This window comes from Sceloporus undulatus, chromosome 6, assembly GCF_019175285.1.
Source record: "Sceloporus undulatus isolate JIND9_A2432 ecotype Alabama chromosome 6, SceUnd_v1.1, whole genome shotgun sequence".
NCBI classification, from domain to species: domain Eukaryota; kingdom Metazoa; phylum Chordata; class Lepidosauria; order Squamata; family Phrynosomatidae; genus Sceloporus; species Sceloporus undulatus.
This window is the reverse complement of record NC_056527.1, coordinates 104,881,560-104,906,113: the sequence shown is the minus strand read 5'-3', so window position 1 is coordinate 104,906,113 and position 24,554 is coordinate 104,881,560. Positions and strand designations below refer to the sequence as shown.

At 42.1% G+C, this 24,554-nt stretch overlaps 1 protein-coding gene across 1 annotated transcript; it reads left to right on the top strand.

Annotated features, from left to right (window-relative positions):
* Nucleotides 1–6,535: 6,535 nt before the first annotated feature.
* Nucleotides 6,536–24,290, top strand: DNAAF3 (dynein axonemal assembly factor 3). Its single transcript, XM_042475560.1, has 12 exons — nucleotides 6,536–6,626; nucleotides 10,069–10,152; nucleotides 12,006–12,148; nucleotides 15,830–15,923; nucleotides 16,059–16,216; nucleotides 16,792–16,968; nucleotides 17,078–17,200; nucleotides 18,708–18,830; nucleotides 18,946–19,078; nucleotides 19,952–20,066; nucleotides 21,141–21,215; nucleotides 24,029–24,290. The coding sequence occupies exons 2-12, from the start codon at nucleotides 10,071–10,073 to the stop codon at nucleotides 24,222–24,224; spliced, it is 1,419 nt and encodes a 472-aa protein (XP_042331494.1). The 5' UTR covers nucleotides 6,536–6,626; nucleotides 10,069–10,070; the 3' UTR covers nucleotides 24,225–24,290.
* Nucleotides 24,291–24,554: the final 264 nt, after the last annotated feature.

Genomic DNA, 24,554 nt, shown 5'->3' with positions numbered 1-24,554 from the left:
ACAAGATGACGTCTGCCTTTTATTTTATTTTATTTTATTTTTTGAGGGAGAACCAAAATATAAAAGTCATGGGAAAATATGGGAGAGTTATAAGTGGAAGAAAGTATTGTCTGGACTAGATACATCCATGCCCATATAATAATAGTTCATGAAAGTGGCAAGTACAATAAAAGATTTGTCTGGTACTAGACTATAACTCTGTTGGTATGATAGAAGCCACTGAGACGCCTTGAAAAGATGTTGCTCTAGTGAGAGGGAACAGATCTGTATAACCTATAGTCTGCTAAACCATTTACTCTAGAGTAAAATCAGTTATCCAGAGAAAGGTGTAGAGGCACAGTGTAACTAGTTTCTTGGAAAATTTGCCAGAGTGCTTGGAAAAAGGGAGACCAGAAAGCCTGCCTACCAACTCATTCACAATTCACACAGGGTTTACATGCATCCTGGGGGAGTTTCCAAAGCTATGTCTTTAGCTCTCCAAGCTAATTTTTTGCATTATTTTTCCTCAAATTTTACAGAGGCAGGACTTGCGCAGTGGCGGTCCAGGAAAATAAAAAAAGGGTTAGTCTAAGACATGGCTTTTACCCACTGTCAAATTACATGTATTTTATGCTTCACAAGTCTAGCTGTGAATAAATTGTTTTGTTTAATCCAAATGCAAAAGCCATACCATCTTATAACTTAAAGAGATTTTTGGTTTTAAATGGAAATGTAACTCCAAGTAGTGTTATCAGAATGCAGCTGAGTTTATCATAAAGGTGGGAATCTTGTCCTCCCAGAGGTTTAGGCTTACAATTTTTATCAGCCCACACACTGTAGCCAATGGTACGGGATTGTGAACACTATAGTCCTAAACATCTGGAGGTCCAAAGGTTCCCCTTGGTTTACAAAGACAACTTGGATTTTCAAACTCTTAGGGACTTGAGTATATCTAGGGATGGTCAGGTCACCACCCAGAGATAGGTATCAAATTGAAAACCGATTTCCCTCAAAATAAGAAATATTATTCCTCTCCCACAAGTGAATACACTCATCTTCAAAAAGAAGGTTCCCAGAAAGTAGTTATTACCTCCTGCCCTGTTTTTTTAAATGTAAATGGATCCCATTGATTTCATCCACATATCAGGAAGCCCATATTAATACCTCAAGCTATGCAGTATCAGTTCCTAATGAATCCAATGTAAGGTTTGTAACCACTGCAGTTTTGTTACTAGCAGCTTCCCGGGGAGATGTAGATATCAATCTCCTTCCACACTGTGGAGCAAGATTCGAAGATGAAACCAAAAAGACGAAAAAGAAAACCAATAGACTAATGAAAAGACTCGGCCCAGGTTAGTTGGCCATCTGAGGGACATGGTGGCCATTTTGATGTGTTTTGCAGTTACAGTGTTGATAGAATTGCGCATCCACCTCCATCCCATTTCAGTTTAGAATATCCCCTGCTCTGTTGTCTTCCTCCGATTAATGTTGTGTCCAACAAACCACCACATCTCTTTTATTTTCTGTTATTAATGTCAAAGGGAAGAAAAGCATTCAAGATGATGATTACTGCTGAGCCACAAGGAGATACTGTTTTATGTGTCACAAAAATGGTTGTTCGTTTCAGGTAATTGAAATGCCATCTCATTTTCTGCCACCACCACTACCACCCACCCAGTCCTTGAATAGTTATGAGTAGACCAAGAGGGTGCTCATATAAGATGGATAACATTGAATTGTCGGTCAGTGTTGTGTTGTATTTCCATCCAGTGTAGCCTGCAAATTCACCTTTCTCACAACTCCCCTCCCTTGCTAACATCTATCCTCTGCTTTTTGGCATCAGCAAGCATGGAGATGCCTAGGTCAGCATGTCCACAGCAGTGAAAGCAGGCCACCTCGAAGTTTTATTGTCATGATTGAAGGGATTGTGTAAAGTGCAGAAGGCTTTGTAACTTTGGTGTGTGTTGTTTCTATACCTGACAGTCCTCTGAACCACCCTTTTTAGCGGTACTGTCCTTTGAAAGCCGCCTCTATTCCCCTTTGGAAACCAGTTTTAATATTGATGTATTTGATCAAGCAGTACTCTTGTCTGTTAATAAATAAGAGATCTCTATATTTCAAATGTCTTGCTTCTCATTGTCTTTGCTTACCACTGTAGTACACTGTGGGGTTATACAGTATTAGTTTTTATGTGTGTGTTACAAGGAGAGACATGAAAAATAGTTCAGCTCTTTAGCTGTGATGGAGTCAGTTCATGGCAGGTAACAGCTCCCATGTCAGTGGAGCAGAGAATCTGGCCCAGGTTTTAATTCAAGCTTTAAAGGAGCTATTCAAGGTTCTGGTTGGAGGATATGGTTCAGCACCTTAGATAACTCCTTTAAATTAAAAAAATGAAGCAGATTCACCATTCCACTCACATGGAAGCCACCAGCTTCCACTGGAATTGGTTCTGGTTTTCTTTAAAAGAAAAATAACTAACTGCACTGATCTCCTTCAAACAATGATGAGGAACATGTGTCTCCCCAGAAGTTGCGGATCATCCTTTGCCATTGGTTATGGAGGCAAGGGGGCTGATGAGACATATAGTCCAACAACATGTGGAAAGACCCAAGTTCCCACTCTTTACTTTAGAGTTGCTCTTGCAGACACAAGTAGGAGGCTATGCAGTTTGCTGCTTATACAGTCATTCTAGACATGATTATGTACAAAGACCTCCTAGCTACTAATAATCCCAGCCTGGAGCAGGAATGCATGTGAAGCAAGTTAGAGCCACCTGTCAAAGCCGCCTACTCCAAACCCAGGGGATGGACCTGCCGATCCAGCACAGCACAGGCTGCTGCATTAAATATCTTTTGGCCTGGGCAAATCCTTTCCAATCCTAGAGTAAAAAGGGGTTTTATGTTATGAGGATAAAGAGTGCTTTTCATTCCTGGAGATTTAATTTGTTTGAAACAATTAAAGGGAGGAACAAAGAGCAAAAAGCATCGGAATGAACAAGGGAAAGGGAAGCACATGCTGTGATGGTGGGGGGGGGGATGAAATGATGAGCAAGGGATGTGGAGAGTCAATGTGGATAGATGAAATATATGAGATTATAGCTGTACAAAGTTAATAAATAGAGCCTGTGTCATGTAATGGTTGGGGTGGGCAACTTGCAGCCTTCCTAAGGTTGTTGGACTAGAGCTCTGCCTCAACACAGTTGATGCTGAGAAATAATGAGAGTTTCACTCCAACATCTGAAGTTTTTTAGACCCGTGGGGTTACACTCCCAAGTTATGGAATAGCCTGCCAGACGAGATCTGACATATTGTCACAGTCTTGACTGCTTCAAAACGGCGGTCAAGACTATCTCTTCTGGTAGGCTTTTCCAGACTAGCCTCTCAGTGGCCTCCCTCAATTGTCCCTGCTTAGTTTATAATTAAAATGTAATTTTATTGTGGATGGGAGGGTTTATGGGTTATGCTGTTTTATGTGTTTTAATGTTGTTTTATTATTTTTAGCCACTTTGATCTGCTTGGAGAGGCGGGATATTACTACTACTACTACTACTACTACTACACTGGACAAACCTGGAATCAAATCCCTGTTCAGCTACAAAGTGTATTGGCAACCTTGGACCCCTTAGTATCTCAACCAGTCTTTTGTCCACAAGGGAGTTGCTTGAGGGGGGTATATCATCCTGAGCTTTCAGAGGAAAGGGTGGGATAAACGTTAAATAAATGATTATCAACTATAAACATTTCTATCATATAACTTTTAAAAACCCGCTTCTCACTATAAAAGTGTCTTGCACTTTTCACTCATGCAACCAGCAGATTTAAGTGAAGGTTTTCCTAGAGTTTTGCTTATCATGCATGGTCCAAAACACACTGTAGAAATAATCCAGTCTGAGACCACTTTAATTGCCATGGTTCAGTACTAGGTTGTGGCACCAAAACTCTCTGACAGAAAATGCTAAATGTCTCACAAAACTACAGTTCCCAGAATTCCCTAGCACTGAGCCAGGGCAGTTAAAGTGGTCTCAAACCGGATTATTTCTGTAGTGTGTTTTGGACCCATGTTACCAGAAAGTTGATCATCCTGTTGCAGTGCATGTTTTATGGAATTAGGGTCACCAGAGTGAAAACTAGAGAGGGCTCTTCTACCTTTAATTCTCTTCTACACAACCTTCTGCATGTCTTGAACCTGAAATTCCCTCCTCTACAAAGTTATTAAAAGCTCTCCAGTTTTCATCCTAGCAATCATATGGTGATTTGCACTGGAATGGGTAACTGGTGGACAAAATGGAGCTGGGGAATCCCTGGACTCTGGTGGAGTAGTAATGGTCAGATTTAAAAGGGGTGCAAAAGCTAAACAGGGTAAAAACTGACAAGGAATTGTTACCATCAATATGGTTTGTTGCCATGGGGACATTAAAAAAGTCTAATTATGAGCATTGGTTTTGTTGTCCACATGGCCATCCATGCACTATTGCTTACAAGTCACATATATGCTCCAGTTCACCCTTGTTGCATATTGAGCATTCTTGTTTCACCCTTACATTTTATTTGGTTTTAAATGGCACGGGTTGTTATGGCTACCTGCTTTTAAAAACACACAGACATTGTAACCCCATTTAATAGTGGCAGCGGGGGACACACAATTTGCCAGGACTTAGGTCTGTACACATTTCAGAAATAAGTGGCCTGTTCTGCTTCCCTACCTCTAAGAGAAGCCTGATCTGCAGCTATTTGCTATTTTAATGCGCGAGCCAACTGGCAGTTTTATACTGAAGAACGGCCTATAAATATACTAAATTAATAAAAAATCAGCAGGTGGTTAATGTTTATCTCCATTTTGCAGAAAGCTTCCCCTGCCGATGTCGGCAGTGTCAAGCTGTTGCTGAAAGCGCAGGGGCCAGACAATACTTGAAATATATAATAAAATAAATAAAAATTCTGTATCACTTGGCAACTGTATCCCTTGACACAGGGACCAGGGTACTTCTAAGAGAGGCACTCTTGTTAACCACTGTTGCTAGTAGGGCAAATGGCTGGTACAATTAGTGGCTTGAACGTTGAACTATGACTCTGGAGGCTGGAGTTCGAATCCTCTCTCAGCCATGCAAAAAGGATCCCACTTAGTGACCTTGGGCAAGTCACACTCTGTCAGCCTCAGAGGATGGCAATGGCAAACCCTCTCTGAAGAAACTTGCCAAGAAAACTCCATGATATATGATCGCCTTAAGGTCCCCATTAAGTTCGAAAGGACCTGAAGACACACAACAACAACAACAACAACAAGCTTTTAGAGAACCAGGCTGCTGCCACACTGCAGAATTAATGCAGTTTGACACTGCTTCAACTGCCATGGCTCCATCTTATCATGGAATTCTGGGATTTGTAGTTTGTTGTGGCATGAGAGCTCTCTAAGAGATGGCTGAGTCTCACAAAACTCCAAATCCCAGAATGCCATAGAATGGAGCCATGGCAGTTAAAGCATTATCAAACAGCATTAATTCTGCAGTGTAGATGCAGCCGCAGTGTGGCATAGTGGTTTGAGTGCTGAACTATAACTCTGGAGACCAGGGTTCAAATCCCTAATTGATCATGAAACCCACTGAGCAATTTATCACACTGGGGCTAATTTCAGCATTAAAGAGAGATTAAAGTGCATTTAAAGCACCCCATAAAGTGAAATTGGTGAGAATTCCGTGAATGATTATCACACACAATTGCGCAAATAAAGTGACATCGAAAATGCATTGTCGCTGGAATCCCCAAAGTAAAAAGATGTGCATTAATGCTTCTTTGTGACTTTAGTGGCGGGTTTCGTGCAACGTCGTGTGGAACCATTTCGCGTAATTACGCCATTTTTCTGATATATTCATGGGATAAAGTGTGGTAAACCCCTGAGTGACACTGGCTAAGTCACACTCTCTCAGCCACAGAGGATGGGCAAACCTCCAACTTAAGAAATCTTGCCAAGGAAACCTTATGAAAGGTTGTTTTTTGTGGGTTTTTCGGGCTATGTGGCCATGTTTTTGAAGAGTTTATTTCTTCAGAGAAATGTCAGGGATAAACTCTTCTCGAACATGGCCACATAGCCCAAAACCCCACAAAAATCTATGGATGCCGGTCATGAAAGCCTTCGACTTCACTTATGATAGGCTTATCATATTATTATAGCTTTAGGATGGCCATAAGTCAGAAATGACTTGAAGGTACACAACAACAACAACAACAAATGGTTAGTGGGACATGAGCTGCCGCCAGGGGCAAGCGTTGTTGTTGTGTGCCTCCAACTCGTTTCTGACTTATGGCGACCCTAAGGGCTTTTATTGGCAAGTTTGGTTCAGAGGAGGTTCCCCTGAGGAGGCTGGAAGAGTGTGACTTGCCCAGCATTGGCAAAGCAAGGATAACTTTAATGAGGCTGTAATTTGTCACTTTGGAGTGGCCTGCTTTGTTGCAAAGTTGGACGGAGCGCAGCCAGCAAGCAACTAGGAAAATCCAGGACTGGCGCGCCGCCCCTAGGCCCGTTGCCATGGTGACCGCGTCTCGAAGTTGGTCCTCCATTTTCTTTCTTCGCTGCTGGCCCTTTTCTGTCTCCGCGACTGATTGTGCGAGGGAGCTGTCCATCACCCTTCAAGAGGGCGGGTCTTCGCCAGGGTGGGTATCCAAGTAGGAGTAAGGGGTGATACAGGCTGGGATTTGTTTGTAACAGGGGCTCCATTTTGGGAGGAGGGTGGCTGGCAGTCCAAAAGGGAGTGGGAAAGGAGGAAGCTGTGAGCCATATAAGGATAAATTAGTCCACATAAGACAGACAGTGTGGTGTAGTGGTTACAGTTGGTCCCCAAATTGTGCCCTTTAAGAGATTTTTGGACTTCAGCTCCCAGAAGCCTCAGCCATGTTGGCCAATAGTGTGGGATTCTGGGAGCTGAAGTCCAAAGTCCCTTAAAGAGCACAGTTTGGGGACCACTGAGGACTCTGGAGACCAGGGTTCGAATCCTGGCTTGGCCATAGAAACCCACTAAGTGGCCTAGAACAAGTCACACTCTCTCAGCCTCAGAGGATGGCCACATGGCAAACCCGCCCTTTGAAGAACTTTGCCAAGAAAACCCAATGATAGGGTCACCTTAGGGTAGCTGTGAGTCAGAAATGACTTGGAGGCACACAACAATAACAACCACAACCCCAAATTAGGGGGCAGAGCCGAAGCAAGGTAAATCTCCCCTGGGGTAAAGTAAGGAAGAATCTAGCATCGAAACATCTGCGGGTGCATCTGCCCTGTAGAAATAATGCAGTTTGACAACACTTTAAGTGCAGGAGCTCCATCCTATGGAGCCCTGGGATTTGTAGTGTTGCAAGGTCTTTGGCCTCCTCTGCCAAAAAGGTCTTCACAAAAGAACAGATCCTAGGATTCTGTAGGATGAAGCCATGGCAGTTACAGCACTTTGAGTCCCAGTTTTGGGAGAGAAAACAGAATACAAGTAGTAGTAGTAGTAGTAGTAATAATAATAATAATAATAATAATAATAATAATAATAATAATACAGCGATGTCAAGTGGCATTACTTCTACAGTTCAGATGTGCCCTGCATGTCTGGTTGCATCTATACTGGAGAACTAATGTTGTTTGACACTGCTTTTAACTGCCATAGCTTCATCCCAAGAAATCCTGGGATTTGTAGCCCCCATCAGAAAGCTCTGCTACCACAACAAACTAGACATTCCAGGCTTCCACACAAAGAAACCTGTAGTATGTCTGCATTCCCTACTCCTAATAAAAACATAGATTGCAACAACAACATTTTATAAAAGTGTGCTGTCAAGTTAGTCCCACGTAGTTCAACAGAGCGTTGCTCCCAAATGTGAGGATATAGGATTACATCCCATTTGTTTGTCTAGTCTAGCATTGCTTATTCCAGCTGACATCAGCTGTACAGGGACACAGAACAAAGTCTTTGACATTACATACTTTTTTTAAACTGAAGAGTGAGCCTACGTTCTTCTTTACTCAGCGCATGTGGTGATGTGCCACTTTGCATTGAAAAGCAACTGTTTTGAATTTTATTGAAATTTTTAAATGGTTTTTATCAGTGAGCTGCTTTGGGTCCCTCCTGAGAGAAGGGCAGCATACAAATGAAAATATCTATAATGGACCATTTATAATGTACGGTACAAATGAAAGGACAAATTAATTTTGACTGCTGCTCTGATAACATTGTTGCTGTTGCTGTGTACCTTCAAGTTGATTCCAAATTATGGCAGCCCTAAGACAAATGGTTTGTTTGCGAGATTTTTTCAGAGGAGATTTGCCATCACTTTCATCTGAGGCTGAGAGACTGTGACTTGCCTAAGGTAATCCAGTAGGTTTCCATGGCTGAGATTCGAACCCTAGTCTCCCAGAATCCTAGTCCAGCACTCAAACTGCTACACTCAAGCCACTACCCCGTGCTGATAACATTACAACAGCATCAAACACTGTGTCGTCGCCTTCTCCAACTCCTTTTCTTACTTCTTATTATTTTCCAAAAACATGGGACCCAGCTATAGATCTCATGTATTAACATCCCCCATCTTCCTGAGACTGCTAAAGGAATCGGTAGAGGAACTTAGGAAGTTGCTTTACAACAGGTTAGACAGTTAGTCGATTTAGCTCTGTATGGGCTGGCAGGTCTCCAGGTTTCAGACACAGTTTTTCTCAAGGACTGCCTGACAGTGTCAGACAATGAACCAGGTTTTGCATGTCAAACACATAGGAAGCTCCTTTATACTGAGCCAGACTATTGATCCATCTCCAGTCCAGCACTTTTATACTAACCAATGAAAGCTTTCAAGGTTTCAGGCAGGCTTCTTTCCCAGTTCTACCTGGAGAGGTGTCCACAGAGCTACTCCCTTCTTCACTTAGTTCTATGTGGAAGCTGAATACAGGCTTAATAATGCCAATAGAGATGAGAGGAATATAGCCAGAGATTGTCTTTATATGTACTCTAGTCTTGATAGTACTTTTTTTCTGTCACTGAACTGAGATCCCTTTAAATTACAAACCCCAAATTAAAATTCTGCCAACAGAGGTAGCTGCAACTGGGGAATTCTACAAGATTGCCATGAGGAGACTAAACCATGCAAACATGATTCAATTATTTGACTGAATAAACTATTTAGGGTTACTGAGCTTAGGCACAAACCTCATTTGTGTTTAAAAAGTCCAAAACCAGTTTATTTGGGTGAGTGATATTCATGCTGAGTTAAACACTCTTGCTCCGAGTCCAAATTAGTGCAGTAACATAGCAGTAGTAGAAATGGAGCTTATAGAATATATTGGTAAATAATCAGCAGCAATGGGAGGTTTTGGATTGGAGCTGACATATAACAATAGCCCTGCACAGATCTCTGGTGTCCTTCAATAGTAGGCCACAGCCATGGATTTAGTGGCTTCCAGTGGCTCCTGTGAGAGCCAGCATGACTTAGTGGTTTGGGTGTTGAACTCTGGAGACCAGAGTTCAAATCTCTGCTTAGCCATGGAAACCCACTGGGTGACCTTGGGCAAGTCACATGCTCTCAGCCTCAGAGGAAGGCAGCGCCCATCTGTCTCTGAACAAATCCTGCCTATAAACCCCTATGATAGGTTCACCTTACGGCTGCCATATGCCAGATGTGACTTGAAGGGACACAACAACGCCATACGTCAGAAATGACTTGAAGGGACACAACAACAAATGGCTTCCACATCATTTGAGCAATGAATCTGTGTTTTAGTTTGAACTTTAAAGGAGGTATTCAAGGTGCTTAACCAATTTTGTGGATGGTCTTCAACAAGTTGGATAGCTTCAAAGTTTGGACTAAAACAATTTTTGGATAAAACGTTCAATAATAGTATTGACTTTTAATTAGAGTAATAATATGTTATTTTTTGAAATTTATTCAATAAGAAATTCAATGATATTATTGAAATTTTGAAGCAATGATGTGTGGAGAGAAGAGGAATGGAAAGCAAGGTATGGATTAAGGATTTAAAAGAGCCCTTGAGATCATAGCAGAAGAGTGAGTGAGGCTTTGGGACGTCCCACTGGAGATGTGTTCACCACTATGTTTGTTTTCTATGCAGCCATGACAGCAGCAGGTAGTGGCAACGGTTTTGGCACCACAGCTTGGTGGGGATTTTCTCCAGCACTTGACCTACAAGCCACATGTATGTACCACTTCTTCCACCAATTTCTTTTCCACTCTTTTAGCTTGTCTCGTTTATGGTGAAAGTACTTTCCTGTCCCACAGATTCTGCAAGGAATTTAAAACAGCTTCTTCTAGCCTAATGTATTCTGTCAAGAGATACCTTTGGGTGTAGGAAGCATCTGTAAAATCCACAGATCCTATCCTAACTAGTGAGGCTGAACTTCTGTGTAGATCCCATATTTTACCTGAAGCCAGAAGGCCACTGTTTTCCCTATTTAGGGGTCTTTGATGTAAACAAGAAAACTTTCAGACAGTGCTAAAGTGTACCTAGAGTACTCCCTTCTGTTATTGCATTGGACTCTGGTGCAGAATTTGATTTCCTGAGAATGATAACTTTTATTCGAAGTAAAATAACAGTCCAACTCTGGATTTCCAGTTCCTAAGAGTGCAGAGCTATGTTTGAAAATATCCAGGCTGGCAAAAGACTCTGGCAGGAATCCTGTTGGGGGACTTAGGTCTAAGTATGTGGACTTATGCCTGTGAGAATTAGAATTGGGTGGCTCTGTAATATCCATACCGAATAAAGGGCTGCTTTTACGTACATTACTGTGTAGGGGAGCCCTCAAAGTGACCAATGCACATCGTTCCTGTTGTGTATTTGGACACTGGATGGGGGGGGGCAATGCACACCAAAAACACTGTTGCTGGTATCCTGTTACACATCTTCACGAACAACGTTTCTAAGCACCACTGCTATATAAAGTTGTATAATGAATACCACGATATTGGATTCTGGCTTGTAAGTGTCACATCTGTGACTCTCGTTGTGGCTTCTAGGCGTGTTCTTCGGCTTCAACTCTATCTCTAGGCAGATAGAGTTCCAGGTATGGAAATGCACTTACCACATTTTAGACACATGTGCCATCTTCTTTCACAGATCTTGTTCAGGCACAATCTCTTTTATTCTGCTTTGCAGCAGAAAATTAGTTTTGCACTAAGCAAATTGGCCAACTCTCTCTTTAGTCTCAAAATGACCTATAAGCCCTGGCCCTTCTTGGAGTTAAAACACACACCCTTTAAAATGGGAAATTAAAGCACTGAAAATAAATCTTTAAGCTGACCATGTGGATGCTTCAAAAATGAAGTACACAGCCTACTTCTAGCGTGGCAGAGAGGGGGCAATTTCAAATGGGTATGTAAGTCCACTGAAGAGTGAAAGCCAAGGAAGAACAGAATTTGCCCTTCAGCCATAAAGCTGATTCCAAAGGTAAATCTTGTTCCTTCTTTATATACCTTTAACCATCTGTATATCATCATCACCATCATCATCATCAAATGGCTCTCAAAGCAGATTTCAGTTAATACCCACATATAGTACAATATAATTAGAAGTTCCATAGAATCATAGAGTTGGAAGATATCGCAAGGGCCATCCAGTCCAACCCCCTACCATGCAGGAAATTTAAATCAAAGCATCCCTGACAGATGGCCATCCAGCCTCTGTTTAATGACCTCTAAGGAAGGAGACTAACATTCCTGGGGTCAGGAGATCAATTCAGGGTAAAAGATGTCATCCAAAAGAAATAGCCAATCTACTGAACCTTGGGATCTTTTAGCAGTTTTTCTTCTCCTGATGTTATCTTCCTTGCAATACATTAAAAATGATGTGAAAGTTTTTGAGGAAAACATGCAAATTATGTTGGTTTCAATACTATATCAACAGTATGTTTTTCTGACTCCCACTGAAGCTTTTGCAGGTGTTTTCGTTTGGTTTTGGGGTTTGTTGTTTCTTTAGCATGAAAAGTTTCCCAGTGGAAAAACAGAATTTGCCTATAGTATGGTTCATGAGCAACCATTTCACTTACTCAACAGGTCTGGAGACATCTGTGGAATGTGTGCAGCCATCCCAGGATGGTATTCCTGAGCTGAACATCCTGCTTGTGGGATCAATAGATGGCCGTCACATCCTCAAAACAATGAGTCAAGTGCGCCGGTGGCCACGGAAAAAAATCAATGTGTGTAAACCTCTTCTTCTGGCCTTGATTTTCAGATTGTCTTGAGCCATGTCTACACTTTGATGTATTTTTGTTATGTATTTTGTATTTTCTTGTCATTGGGCAGCAGTATATTTACCTCAATGTGAGTACTATTTTGCACAAAATGAGTGATCCTTTGGCATGCCTTTGCATGTTTATTGCTTTCCTAAAGAAATTTTATGGATGGGAATCTTATACCCTAAAAGTTGTTTGTGTGGCCTCTGGAAAAAGTGGTGATGGGAAGAATGACTACTTGAGAAAGAGTCCATGTGTGCTTACTGTTTTAAACAAAGTAGAGTCCCCCTAGACAGCCATTTTAAAGTTAAATGATTTTCAGAAAGCAAAAAGTGAATGTCCAATCACTACTCTTTCATTTTTCTCTATACTCCCCTGCCTCCCAATTTTGGCAAATGTGGGGAATTGTCTCTCAAACTACAAATCTGGCCTTTCACTGCTTCAGATCTTAACATTGAATTGTGGTGATGTACATTTCTTCCATATCAAGATAGCAAAATGAGGCAAATTGCAAAAATCGGTGAAAAGGCTGTGAAATCGGCCTGTACTGTATACTTTCCCAACTTTGAAGGCTACATTCAATCAGGGGACTTTCTTACCAATACCATATGATAAGGCCAGCACTCAGAAAAGAGTAAACTGAACCAGTTGGCTGTGTCATTGAGCCAAACATTGTATGAAGGGATAGCCTTATTGTAAAGCACTTGCAGGTTTTAAAACATCTATAAACATTTAATGAGGAGCAGAATCTGTCAGGAATAGGCTTGTTTTTGTTTTGGAGTCTGTCTAGGTCTCCATAAGGGTCCCTTCCTAGGATCTAAGAGCAAAGGGATTGGGTTACTTTTCGGGGAGGGAAGTTGGACAGGGTTTCTTTTTTGAGCCGGATCTAGAGTTGCCAGATTTCAGGGCCTGGCTGCACTTTTGCATCTGCAAGCAAGGGAAAGGCATTACAGAGCAAAAACAAAACAAAACCCAGTGTTGAAAAGTGTGTCTATATTTTCCTCATTTGTTATATATGGTATTTTTTAGTTGAATGTCATATTCTGGGCTACTCTGATTAATGCATACTGTATCATGCTTACCAGAGGTTATTCTTAAGTTTTGGCTGATATCTCAGTCTGGGATAGTTCTGACCTGGCAATCTTAGGTGCGGAACAGACCGCCCCAAAGGGCCGGTCTATCGGCAGCATATTTCCCTCCAGAGGAAAGCTGCAGAAGCCAAACCACACGGCTTCCATCTATTTCTGGGTTCTTTTTATGGCGTCGGAGTGGCATTGAGAGTGCGCCAGTGGTACACTTGCGACGTAAGCAACATGCGGTGCTATGCAGATGCTGCACGGTGCTTGCGTCACAATGGTGATGCCCGTGTACACGGGACGCTGCCATTACTACGCCGCCTAGTCTGTGCTAGGGTTAGGGTCTGTGCGGTTGGTGCGCGGTCCCTAACCCTAAAATCGATGCCAGCATGGCGCATTTGGCTCGTCTGTTCCAGGCATTAGCTGGATCAGATCAGCCAACTCCCTTTAGTCCCCTTTCCAACTGTGACTCACACTGAACATGTGAAGAAGTGATGCTGCCTTTGCCCCCTTACGCTTCCCTGAAATGTGTGGTGACATTAATTAATTCCTGTCTGAGGCATCTGGAAGATATGCTTTGGCAGCTGTCCATCCAGGAGGGCCCTTTAGCTCAGCAAGGCCAGAGGCTGACATATGTGAGGAGGGTGGGTGTAAAGCTGAAGAACTGCCAGGATGGGGGCAGTGTGGGTCACATAAGCAGTATCACAGCAGGTCCCTTCCCCGCCTTTTCCATTACATCTCCTACAAGACAGCATTCACCAGCACATCTTCTTGTGATGTGACCTTCCTTCAACACAAGGTGGCAAATCAAGGGCACTCTTCTTTGCAGCCAGTGCTTTTCAGTCTCATTTCATGGCAAGAACACTTTGCTTTCATGAATGAAGAAAAAGGAATAGGAGCAGGGTGGGGAGGAAGTCAGAGTCTTGGTGTAGGTCTCCAAATACACATGGCTAGGATTATTGGAATTTTTGGCATAGGAGTGTATTCTAATGCGCTACATTGGGAGAGGGAATGTAAAGATGCCCAATTTCTTTGGACAGTGAGCCAGTTTATTTTGAACTAGACCTAACTGGACAGCTGTAGCAGGACTAGGGGTTTCATGTGGGCTCATGGAACTGACCAAGAGGCTGACCAAGAGTCCATACCTTTTTAATTTTTTTTTAAAATAATGTTTGTTTCTAATGTTTTAATTTTAATTTGATTATATATATATATATATATATATATATATTGTTGGGTTGGGGCATCAAAGAACCAGGATTTTTTTCAGGAAAGGGGTAGTTCCTTTTTATTACATGCATTCAGTATGGGTTGTGATCACTCCTTTACTCTCTGCCTACTCATAGTTTTCTCTCATAGTTGCCAGTTTCTCCCCCCTCTTTTGCTCTCACTCACACACACGTACATACACACATACAAAAGCCTAGATGAATATCTCATTCATTCAAAAACCCAGAGAGATTCTCCACTTCTCAGCAAACCATCTTCTAACCACTGGCTCCAAGTGCAAAAATACAACCAGCCATTCCAGACTATACCTAGCAGTCTGCTAAGATGAGAGAGAGAGAGAGAGAGAGAGAGAGAACATGCAGTGGTAGCACCACATCTGCTTTACTTCCAATGTAGTAATTAAATTAGGCTTGGGAAGAGCAGGGATAAGAATCAAATAAGATTGATGGTTTCTATTGGCCTTTAAGTCCATTTTCTCTCATGAGAGGCACGCTAGTCAGACCCTTGTAATGTCTTTGAAAATTCTGTGCTTGGTGGCTGTCCCTTCCCTGACAAGCAGATAATTGTGCCACACAGTTTCAGCATTCCTTCTCGTCTGCCTGTCAAATTCTCAATGGGAATCATACTACTGTGCATTATTAGTTTTAGAAGAGAATCTTCCTCTTCTCCCAGGTTATTCTATCTATGTAAATTGGCCCTATTAGCCCAGCTAAAGAAAAGGATGGACAATTTACATAAATTGGAGTGAAGATAGATCATCTTGTTTCTTTGTGTGCATGGGTGGGTGGGGGCATTCTTAGTTCACATTCATCCTGATTGTGGAAGAGTTTTGATGAACCTGAAAGCTGGGCAACTTCTTTATGGCCCTTTTATGCCTTAATAAAGGCTCACTCTGCTGTTACTTTTGGATTTTGAATGAGAAGACTTTCCTAACTCATATTTGGTACAGTAGGCAAAAACCTGATCAGAAAGAAAATGGAGGAAGTGATAAAAAGCAGTTCAAAGACAGGGCTTCTCCTTGTCTTTTGTAGAGTTCCCCACGAGTGACCTCTCCCTTTTTGGGAAGGATGGTTTGTTTGCTTAAGCTTTTCCTAGCCCCAAAGGAGCCCAGAAGTAGAACATACATTTTATACGCAGGGGGTCCCAAGCAGAGTCTCGTATCTCCCAATTCATAGCATCAATTCATGGCACAGAGAGACACCTTGGCTAGAAATGCTGCTAGTCAGAGGCAGTGCTGTATTGGGCAAGATGCACCAGGGGTCCCACTCAGTTTCTGAAGCTAGGAGATAAGCTGTTTGATCAAAACATACTACACTAATAGCTTCTTTTCTTTCCTCAGTTCTATGTGCTGGAGAACAATCTGGAAACTGTGGGTCGGCAGCTGCTGTTTTTGAGTCTGGCTCTGGAGCCTTCAGAGAAGATGGGGCTGCAAGGTGAAAGGAAAACAACATCACTTCCCTCAGTTTCTTTCCAATCTTATATCTTTCTCTGGCATGAGGTTTCAAGGAAAGTGAAGGTCTGCTGAATAATAACAAAAGATATGTTTGTTCTTTTTAATCCCACCCAAGAGAAGAGTGAGGCATTTTTAGAGCTGATGGGGAACACTCTGCTCCGGAGCCAAACTGCTTCCTATTTGCAGGAGAAGGCAAGCCTCTTCATCCGATACATCACAGACTCTGATTTCCAGCAGACAGATCTGCCCATTGTAGACTTCTCTGCCCTCAAGGTAAAATGTAAAATAATCCAACAATGAATTTACAGGAGTGATGAAGCCATACAGAGTGTACTATCATTGCCTTTCTGGACTCAGAACTCCACCCCCTGTAATGACTTATGTCCAGAGAATTCAGGTTTCATCCTACGTCACATCCCTACATTCTACCCATTCAGAGCAGCAGTGGGCAACTGGGGGAAGCTAGGAGGCAGCATTAATCCCCAGGAGCCCTCTAAAAACAGTCCATCCATCCCCCAACACCCTGTAGAGGATGGGAGAGCATTTTCACCATTTTTAGGCCTCAAAGGCTATTTTCAGCACAGGAGGTGCCTTTTTTAACAGCAGGAAATGACTAGAAATCACTCCCTGTTGACTTCTTTTTACAAAAGGCCTCTCCTTTGGACCAAAAACATGGCAAAATGCCCCCAGAATGCATTTGGGGTATGTTGTGATCGCTGAGATCCCTGAAGGCCCCATGTTGCCCAGGCACCACACTTTGCTTACAATTGCACAAGACTCTCCTCCTGACTGAGATAACTCTTGGGAACCCTGGTTCCAGCAACTGACATATCCTCTTTCTTGGGTAGTTCAGGGAGAGAGATCAGTTGGAAGCCATCTTCCAGTTCTGGAGGAATCCCAATCCACAGGCTTTCCAAATTCAGCAGCTCTGGGATCTGCGTGTCCGGCAGTACCTAGGCAACCGCTACGATGCTCGCCGTGGGGTGTGTGACTGGGATCTCACCATGAAGCTTCATGAACATGGGGTGCGTAACAATAGTCAAGCAATGCCTTCTGGTTCTGTTTGGGGCTGTTGGGCAAAGATTATGACAAGAATTTACTACCTTTCTGTTGCGATTTTTTTTCTCCTCCTAGGCCAATGTAATAAACACCCATGAGTTTTTCCACTGGCGCAGCACAGGCATAGCCTTTGAAATGCGGGAAGCAGCTTATGATGTCCCCAACAAGACATTGGCATCTGGTCGTCTTCTTAGACATGTGAGCTGCCATGTTTTCTTGACAATCTGCAGCATGACTGTCCTAGTCCCAAGACAGACTATGAGGTTGGATTCCCTCTTCCTATTGAGGGGGAAGAACAGGATATAAAGAGGGTAGTCTATACTCACGAGAAGATCCCTTCTGTCAGTTCCCTTTACATGTATTTATTTATTTGTTCATTACATGTTTTATACCAGGGTGGGGACATTGCAGGCTGTAGGTCACATGCAGCCCCTAAAGGCATGTTTGAGGGGCTTCAACACCCCACAGGTTTTTTGCCACAATACTCCTGATGTTTAAATCCTAGACATGGTAAAATTGCCTTCCTTGCATCTCTTGGGAGGCATGTGGGGGCAAAACAGTTTTGCTGAGAAAAAATTATTGAGATTGGAGGGCAGAGGGTGATGCTCTTCCAAGTTCCCCAGTGCAGCACCCTCACCCCCAACAGTTGCCCACTCCTGTTTTATATCTTACAAAGTGCTCAAGTACACCTACTGTCTCTCACACCTTTATCTTCACTGCAGTAACATGGGTTAGGCTGATGGAGCATGATTTGCCCCAGAACTTGGATCACAAACTCAAGGGTGTTTTTAGTGGTGGGTTCATGCACTAGCAAATGGTTCAACTACAACCCTTAGCATCCCTTCCAATTCTATGATTCTGTGGATGAGTTTCAAGATTGAGCAGAAATGTGAACTCAGTTATTCCTAGTACAGGATTCCTGAGTATTCCAACCTTCTTTTTCCTGTTACTGCAAGAGCATGGAGGACACACTAAAATCTCTGGCTTGTTTCTGAAATAACATGAGAAGGGAGTCTTAATTTATAGCTTTCAATTCATGAAAATCTGTTGTGATGTGGTTGTTTTATTCTCCTACTCTGGGTACATATCTAGAGACTAACTCTAGTTGTACATGTGATTCTGGGGCCAACTGAGCAGTAGACCTGTTTTCAAAGTTCTCCTTCCTTCCAAGACTGCCATATTTGTTCCTAATCTTGGATTTTATTTTTCCTCTTTACCACTCATTTTGCCAGTGCTAACTGACATTTAGCATGAGAGATCATCCTTAACATTTGCAGCAAAAATAGCTGAGTTCTGTGGCACCTTAAAAGTGGACATACTTATTACATGCCACAGGCTTCCATGGACAGTGGCCTACTTCAGGCATCCTTTTTTTCTTTGTTCTTTGGGATATGGGCAGTCCTCAAGCTTAACTTGCCATTACCAGTCCTCATCCTACTGAGAGCAGGACAGAATATTCCAAGAGAAACACTCTTGCCTTGAAATACTAATGTACGGTGGGGAAAACTTATAGTGGAGACCTGGTAAATAGGAAGAGAGGGTTTAGTTTGCCTGCCAGTTTCCCTGCCTGCCAAATTTTCTCTGTAAATCCTAGGCTGTCTTTATAATTGCTTTTTTCCCAGCTGGGCTCTTTAACTAATAGGCACTGATCTTGAGGTGGGGTGTAGAAGGCAAATTACCCAATTTATATCTTTTTATCTCCCAGAAAGGGGAGCCAATGCCAGCCCGAGGATACTGGGGAGACATCGCCAGTGGCCCCTACATCACCTTTGGAATTGAGTCAGAAGATCCAAGTCTGTTGAAAATGACCAATGGTATCCCCAGTAAGGTAAGCTATATAATGACAAGGGATAAAAAATGGAGTGAAAGCAGTGTTCTCCTAGATTCAGGGTAGGTAAGCAGCGGGGACACATTTTCCAAGTCAGTCTTTTCTCTCTTCACAGAGTTCCCAGGAGATATCATTGCACAATATCACTGCCATGTTGTATGAACTCCGTTATAACATTCACTATGACCCATCAGCAGCTTCTAATGAGGAAGGGAGTGGTGACTGTAACAGGCTGAATGCTTCCAATGGTAAGTAATGGGGCAGTGCTCTCTGCATAAAGAGCTTCCTCAGGATATCTTGGCGTGAAGACTTAGCCAACAGATTGATGAGTGTTTACTTCTTGGTTTGAATGGGCTTAGAAAACATTAAGGAGACAAGGGCTGTATCCGCACTGCAGAAATAATCTGGTTTGACACCACTTTAACTGCCCTGGCTCAATGCTATGGAATTCTGAGAATTGTAGTTGGTTGTGGCACCAGAGCAGAGAGATCACTGGAGTTGTGAACACGCTTCAAAACACAGTGCCATTGAGTATCAAAATGGGTTTAGATTCTTCTCTAGTCCAAGATTTCAGCACTGGTTACAGATGTTTGAATGACTCCCAGCCCTTTAAAACCTCTAAGTGAAAGTACATCAGATAAATGGAATCAAGGACAATAAGTAAACAAACAACTGGCTAGAGATATTTTTCCCCATATGTCCCAGCAGCATGCCTCTTCCCCTTTTGTCCTCCAGTGGTACAGTTTGAGTGGCTGCTGGAGTTGGAAGACAACATCTGATTCCAGTCGAATAAGAACTGAGCCATCATGAAGTGTTTTAGACTTGTTCACCTTTTCAGCTTCCCTCATTTTGTGATGGAGCACCTGTCTTTGAGAGGCTAAGCACATGAAGCACCTGTCATCTCTAGCTGAAAGGATTTGAGATCTCAAAGCTAGGAAATGTCTTTCTGCTTCAGTTGTTGGAAAGCAACTTCTAGTCAGCCGGATGGACCAGTGGTCTATCTCAATATAAAATAGCTTCAAATGAGCCCGTATTTTCATTTGCACAGTCTGATGTTGCCCAGTCTGATGCCCGCCCACCCCTTGCTACCTTCACTATTCTGTGTGTTTCCAATAACACAGGGCCTCCTGCCACAGAAGATGTTAAAATCTACTTCCTGCCTCTCAACTGCCTCTCTGAGCTCCATCACAAAGACAAATACAGAGGACTCTTCCACCTCATCTTCTTCTCTTGCAGGTAGGGAAAGGTTGAGAGCCTGGCACTCTTGGAACATAGTGCTATGGAAGCAAATATTGCAGGACATATTGTAGAGAAAGGAGAGAATAGTCATTTGTGTTGGGAGCCAGAGCTTCTGGAAGCTTGAAGAAGAAAGAAGTCCAGTCTGTCTAGCCCAGTGAAGCAGTAACGTTTGTAATCACCTTATTTGGAATACAGGCTTGTCCAACTCAGTAGTGTTAGATTGTATAACAAATAGAGTCCGCTTGCTTTTCTTCTTCAGTTCCACATGTAAAGAGAGAATTATGAGGCTCTCTCTATGCCTGTGTGGTTAGCGTTTTGCAGGCCAGGCAGCCTGGCTCCCAGCCTGCTTCTTTGTTTCAATTTTTACAAAAGAATTTCACACAGAAATTATTTTAATATTAGCCCTTGTTTCTCAATTGAACTCACTGGAGTTTGTGAGCTGAAGTGACTAGGCCACCCAACCAGGCAGCTTTGTGTTTGGTAAATTTCCTCTCTGTTGCAGGGATCTCTCTCAAATGTTTCTTTCCAATGTTTTGCCTGGTTTCCAACACAAACATCTATTCATATTCAAAATTCTGCCTTCTTTCCCAGATAAGTACATTTGCTTGTTTACCAAATTTTATATAGCACTTTTCTGCCAATGCACAGTGTGTACCGTAATTTAAAATAATGGCTTCCAGTGTAATAAACAGTATACAAAAAAAAAAAGGATAAGAATAAGGAGGACAAAAGACAGAAAGAAAGGAAGAATATAATCAGATAACCAGCTACTAGAGGGAATGGTGCACCTGATTTTCAAACAACTCAACCATGTTTGATGCTGGGAACTGCAATCCGCCAGGGGAAATTTCACCATTGGCAGACATACACCAGTATTCTGAGGCAAGAGAGAACTTTTGTGGGGAAATTGTCTCTCCCCTCCTCCCCTGCTGCCGGCGTCAAAGCAAATGCTGAGAAAATTCATAGTAATTTATTAATGTCCAAATCAAGGGATTTTTGCACATCACTAGACAGGGAAGTAACATGGGTAGGTACTCGATACTTACCTCCTCCTCTGCTTGTCTTTTGCAGTATGGTCCACTTCTTACAGCCAAATTTGAATCTGATATCAGCCACGAAAGCAACTCTCATTGTGGAACTGGCAAAGTAAGTGTTAATTTTTACACTTCTTGACAGCAAGGCCCTACAACCTTCCTCCTACACACTCAATAAGAGAAAATAGCCCACTTTTCTTCAGTAGATAAAATCCTTGGATTGGATCTGAAACCCCAGATTCAAATCCATGCTGTGAGGTTCATGTTTAGTGGCCTAGCCTCCCTTGAAGAATTTGAATGTCTTAATTACTTGATTGCTCTTCGCATCAGATTATGTTTATCCTTACATTTCTCAGAGTTTTACTGTATGTCTGGAACAGCAACATCTATCCAAATTTTTAAATAGTACTTATCAAAAAATGTTAGATCCTGTCTTTTGCTTAATATCCAAGTAATTCCCAGTATCTCTACATTAAAATGAATGCAGGCTAGGAAAGACCTTTGACTATCCCACATACTAAAGAGCTGCAGTCAATCAGGATAGATAGCAGTGAGCCACTGGTGGCTGGTGCTCTTTGGGAATGCTAGGACACCAATAGTAAATGGAGCTGGTGCCATCATTAGGTACAACTAACTAAAATGATTTTGTCCCCATTCGCTTCCTTTGCATTGATACATGAAAAGAGTTTTTGAGTCATTATGTTTGTGTGTACTAGTAATGCACAATATAAAATCAAAAACAAGCATGTATTTTAATAGTAAATCTAGAATTTGCAATACATTGCTTCTGAATATTTGTACAGTCAGCCCTCCTTATCCATGGATTTTTTTTATCCACAGATCCCACCGTCCATGGCCTGAAAATATTCCAAAATAATATAACTTCCAAATGCAAACCTTTCTTTTTACCATTTTATATAAGGGACACAATTTCACTATGCCATTGTATTTAATGAGATTTGAACATCCACGGATTTTGGTACCCATGGGGGGTCGTAGAACCAAACCCCAGCAGATACCAAGGGCCCACTGTACTGTGAAAAAGAAAATGCACAGTTTTTAAACATACAGTCTTGCCAACTTGGGTTATACTATCAAATTAAAAGTCTGGGAAGTGCAAAACCCTAGTTTAAATGTTGTTCATTTACCCATCCATTGTAAGATAGCTGGTTTTATTTTGCTTTTGGCAATTCTCACCTCTGTGATTTCAATGCAGATTCCACATTGATTAGTTATACATTTGACTTAAAATTATCTGCTATATCCTGTCCTATTGTAATACAGGTTACCTATGATTCCATTTTGGGACTTTTGAGTTCAGTTTTGCAAACATATACACTTCAGTGGACAGAATTTATAATTCTTGGATGACCCTTCTGCCTCTCACCTGTGTCATGGCAGGAATGTCCTAGGCCCTGAAATTCCAGTGCCAAAACCTGAGATCCAGGGATGACTCCTTGTGATGTTGTAAGGAGTCGAATCTGCAGGTATAGATCCTGCCATATCACCCCCTTGTTTGGGCTACAGGATAACCCTGAATCAGTAGGGAAAGATTCAAAGCTCCCAGTCTTCAGCCAAAGGGCCTCACCCTTACCAAGAACAAGGCCCGACATTACCCTCTTCTGAAAGATAAAGGAGAACCCTTTTGATAAGAAACAGCAGTTTTATAACTTTGGATACAGATGATCTCACAAGAATTAAAACCCATGTGCAAGAATTAATATTCATTCCCTGAGACATTACATTGTATCACAAATAAAACTCTCACAGTTAGCATTGTCCATGATCATTCTCCAGTGTCACATTAGCCAGTACAGTTAGCTCTTACAAAATGTTCTCAGTTACAATAAGATATCCAGCTGCTGGCAACTGTGATTAACTTCCCTTAGTGTCCGCAATACTAAATAGGTTGAAGCTTACTAAACAAATTAATTTGGCTGGGAGACAGCAGTATGGTTGTGCTTTGGTTCAGAACAGAGGAAATCCCTGTACTCTATGTTTAACAGGGATAGCTCCATGTTTTTTTAAGCTTAAAGGGAGTAGTTCAAGATAAGTGTAGTACCTGCTGGGAGCACTGGGCAGCTCTCCAGGGTCCTGAATGTCCCAAACTTGGATTTCTGCTTACAGTGTCAAAGAAATCAAGCCCTGGTGATGTGTGAGGGGGCATTCTTTGAGCTCATCCACCCCGAACACCCCTGTCTTTTGGATATAGTGATCCCAGCTGAAACCTTCCAGAGCCAGGCAGTGGGACATCAGCTGTGAAATTCCATCCCCCAAGGAGATTTGCCTGTTGCCTCCCTTGTTGAGTTCCAAGTTGCAAGTTCAGATAGTTCTGTTCACCTGGGATGTACATGAGCAGTAATGGAGCTGCTTTTGCTGTTACTTTTAGTTTCAATCTGCTATTTTACCACTATTTTTTTTTGTTTCATACTGATTATGTTTCATTATAACATGTATTTTTGTTATCTTTTCCTGTTTCTTTTCAGTATTTTTGGAAATAGCCTTATAAATTCAGAAAGGTAGTATATAAATAATTCTAACAAAGAAACAAATGTGGAAGTCACACCTGAGCAAGAAGCACCTGCTCCACTTCTCACCTTTTAAAACGGAGACATCCTCTGCTTCCTTCACAACTGATGGCAGCACATGTTCATTTTCCACTCAGTTACATATGCCCAAGTATAATATGTCCTGGACGTTTTTGCTGAATGAGGCCAGCTGATGACGTGAATAGAATGCCCTAAAACAAATAAGAATTAATGGCCATTGAGTTACACTGGTTTTTCCTTCAGGAAGCAGATAAGGTGCAAAGAGTCAGGATTCCTTTGGGATTGTGGAAAGCCAACTTAACTGGGACACTGAAGGGAATTCAGAACTCCTGAGTTCTTCATTCATAATACTCCTCTTTCTCCCTTCTACTCACAGCTTCCTGCCCGACCTTCGCAAGGAACAGCTATCGGAATTCTCTTCCCGAGTAACCAACCTGGCAAAGGGGGCAGGATTTGTGCCAGTCCAAACAACAGACAAAAAAGTATTTTCCTTGTTCCAGCTTGGGGATCAGGAGGTTGGAGAGATCCATAGTGAGATGCCTCCACCTGAGATGACAGCACCTGCACCTTGAATTCATCCTTTGTATTCTTTTTAACAATATTGGTTTAATTAAAAATGCTATTTCTGTAAAACACTAGTTCTTTTAGTTTTCCCTCCGTGCATTGGTTGCTTAGTGGTTTTCATATGTTTTCAAATGCAAAGGTGCTTAAGGGTTTATCAACAAGACCAGAAATGGTGAATAATAAAGCTACCATGGGCTACCTGAATCCTAGCTGGTGCATTGTTGTATGTAACAACAAATTGATGGTGTGCGCCATCAAGTCAACAGCAACCATTATAAGGTTTTCTCGGCAAGATATCTTCAGAAGAGGTTTGTCACTACCTAAAGCTGAAAGAGTGT

Coding starts and splice junctions, on each gene's coding strand:
- DNAAF3 (XM_042475560.1), top strand. CDS start 10,071: ATGACAGCAGCAGGTAGTGGCAACGGTTTTGGCACCACAGCTTGGTGG. Junction 18,831..18,945: donor CCAATGGTATCCCCAGTAAG/GTAAGCTATATA, acceptor CTCTCTTCACAG/AGTTCCCAGGAGATATCATT. Junction 21,216..24,028: donor CTCATTGTGGAACTGGCAAA/GTAAGTGTTAAT, acceptor TTCTACTCACAG/CTTCCTGCCCGACCTTCGCA.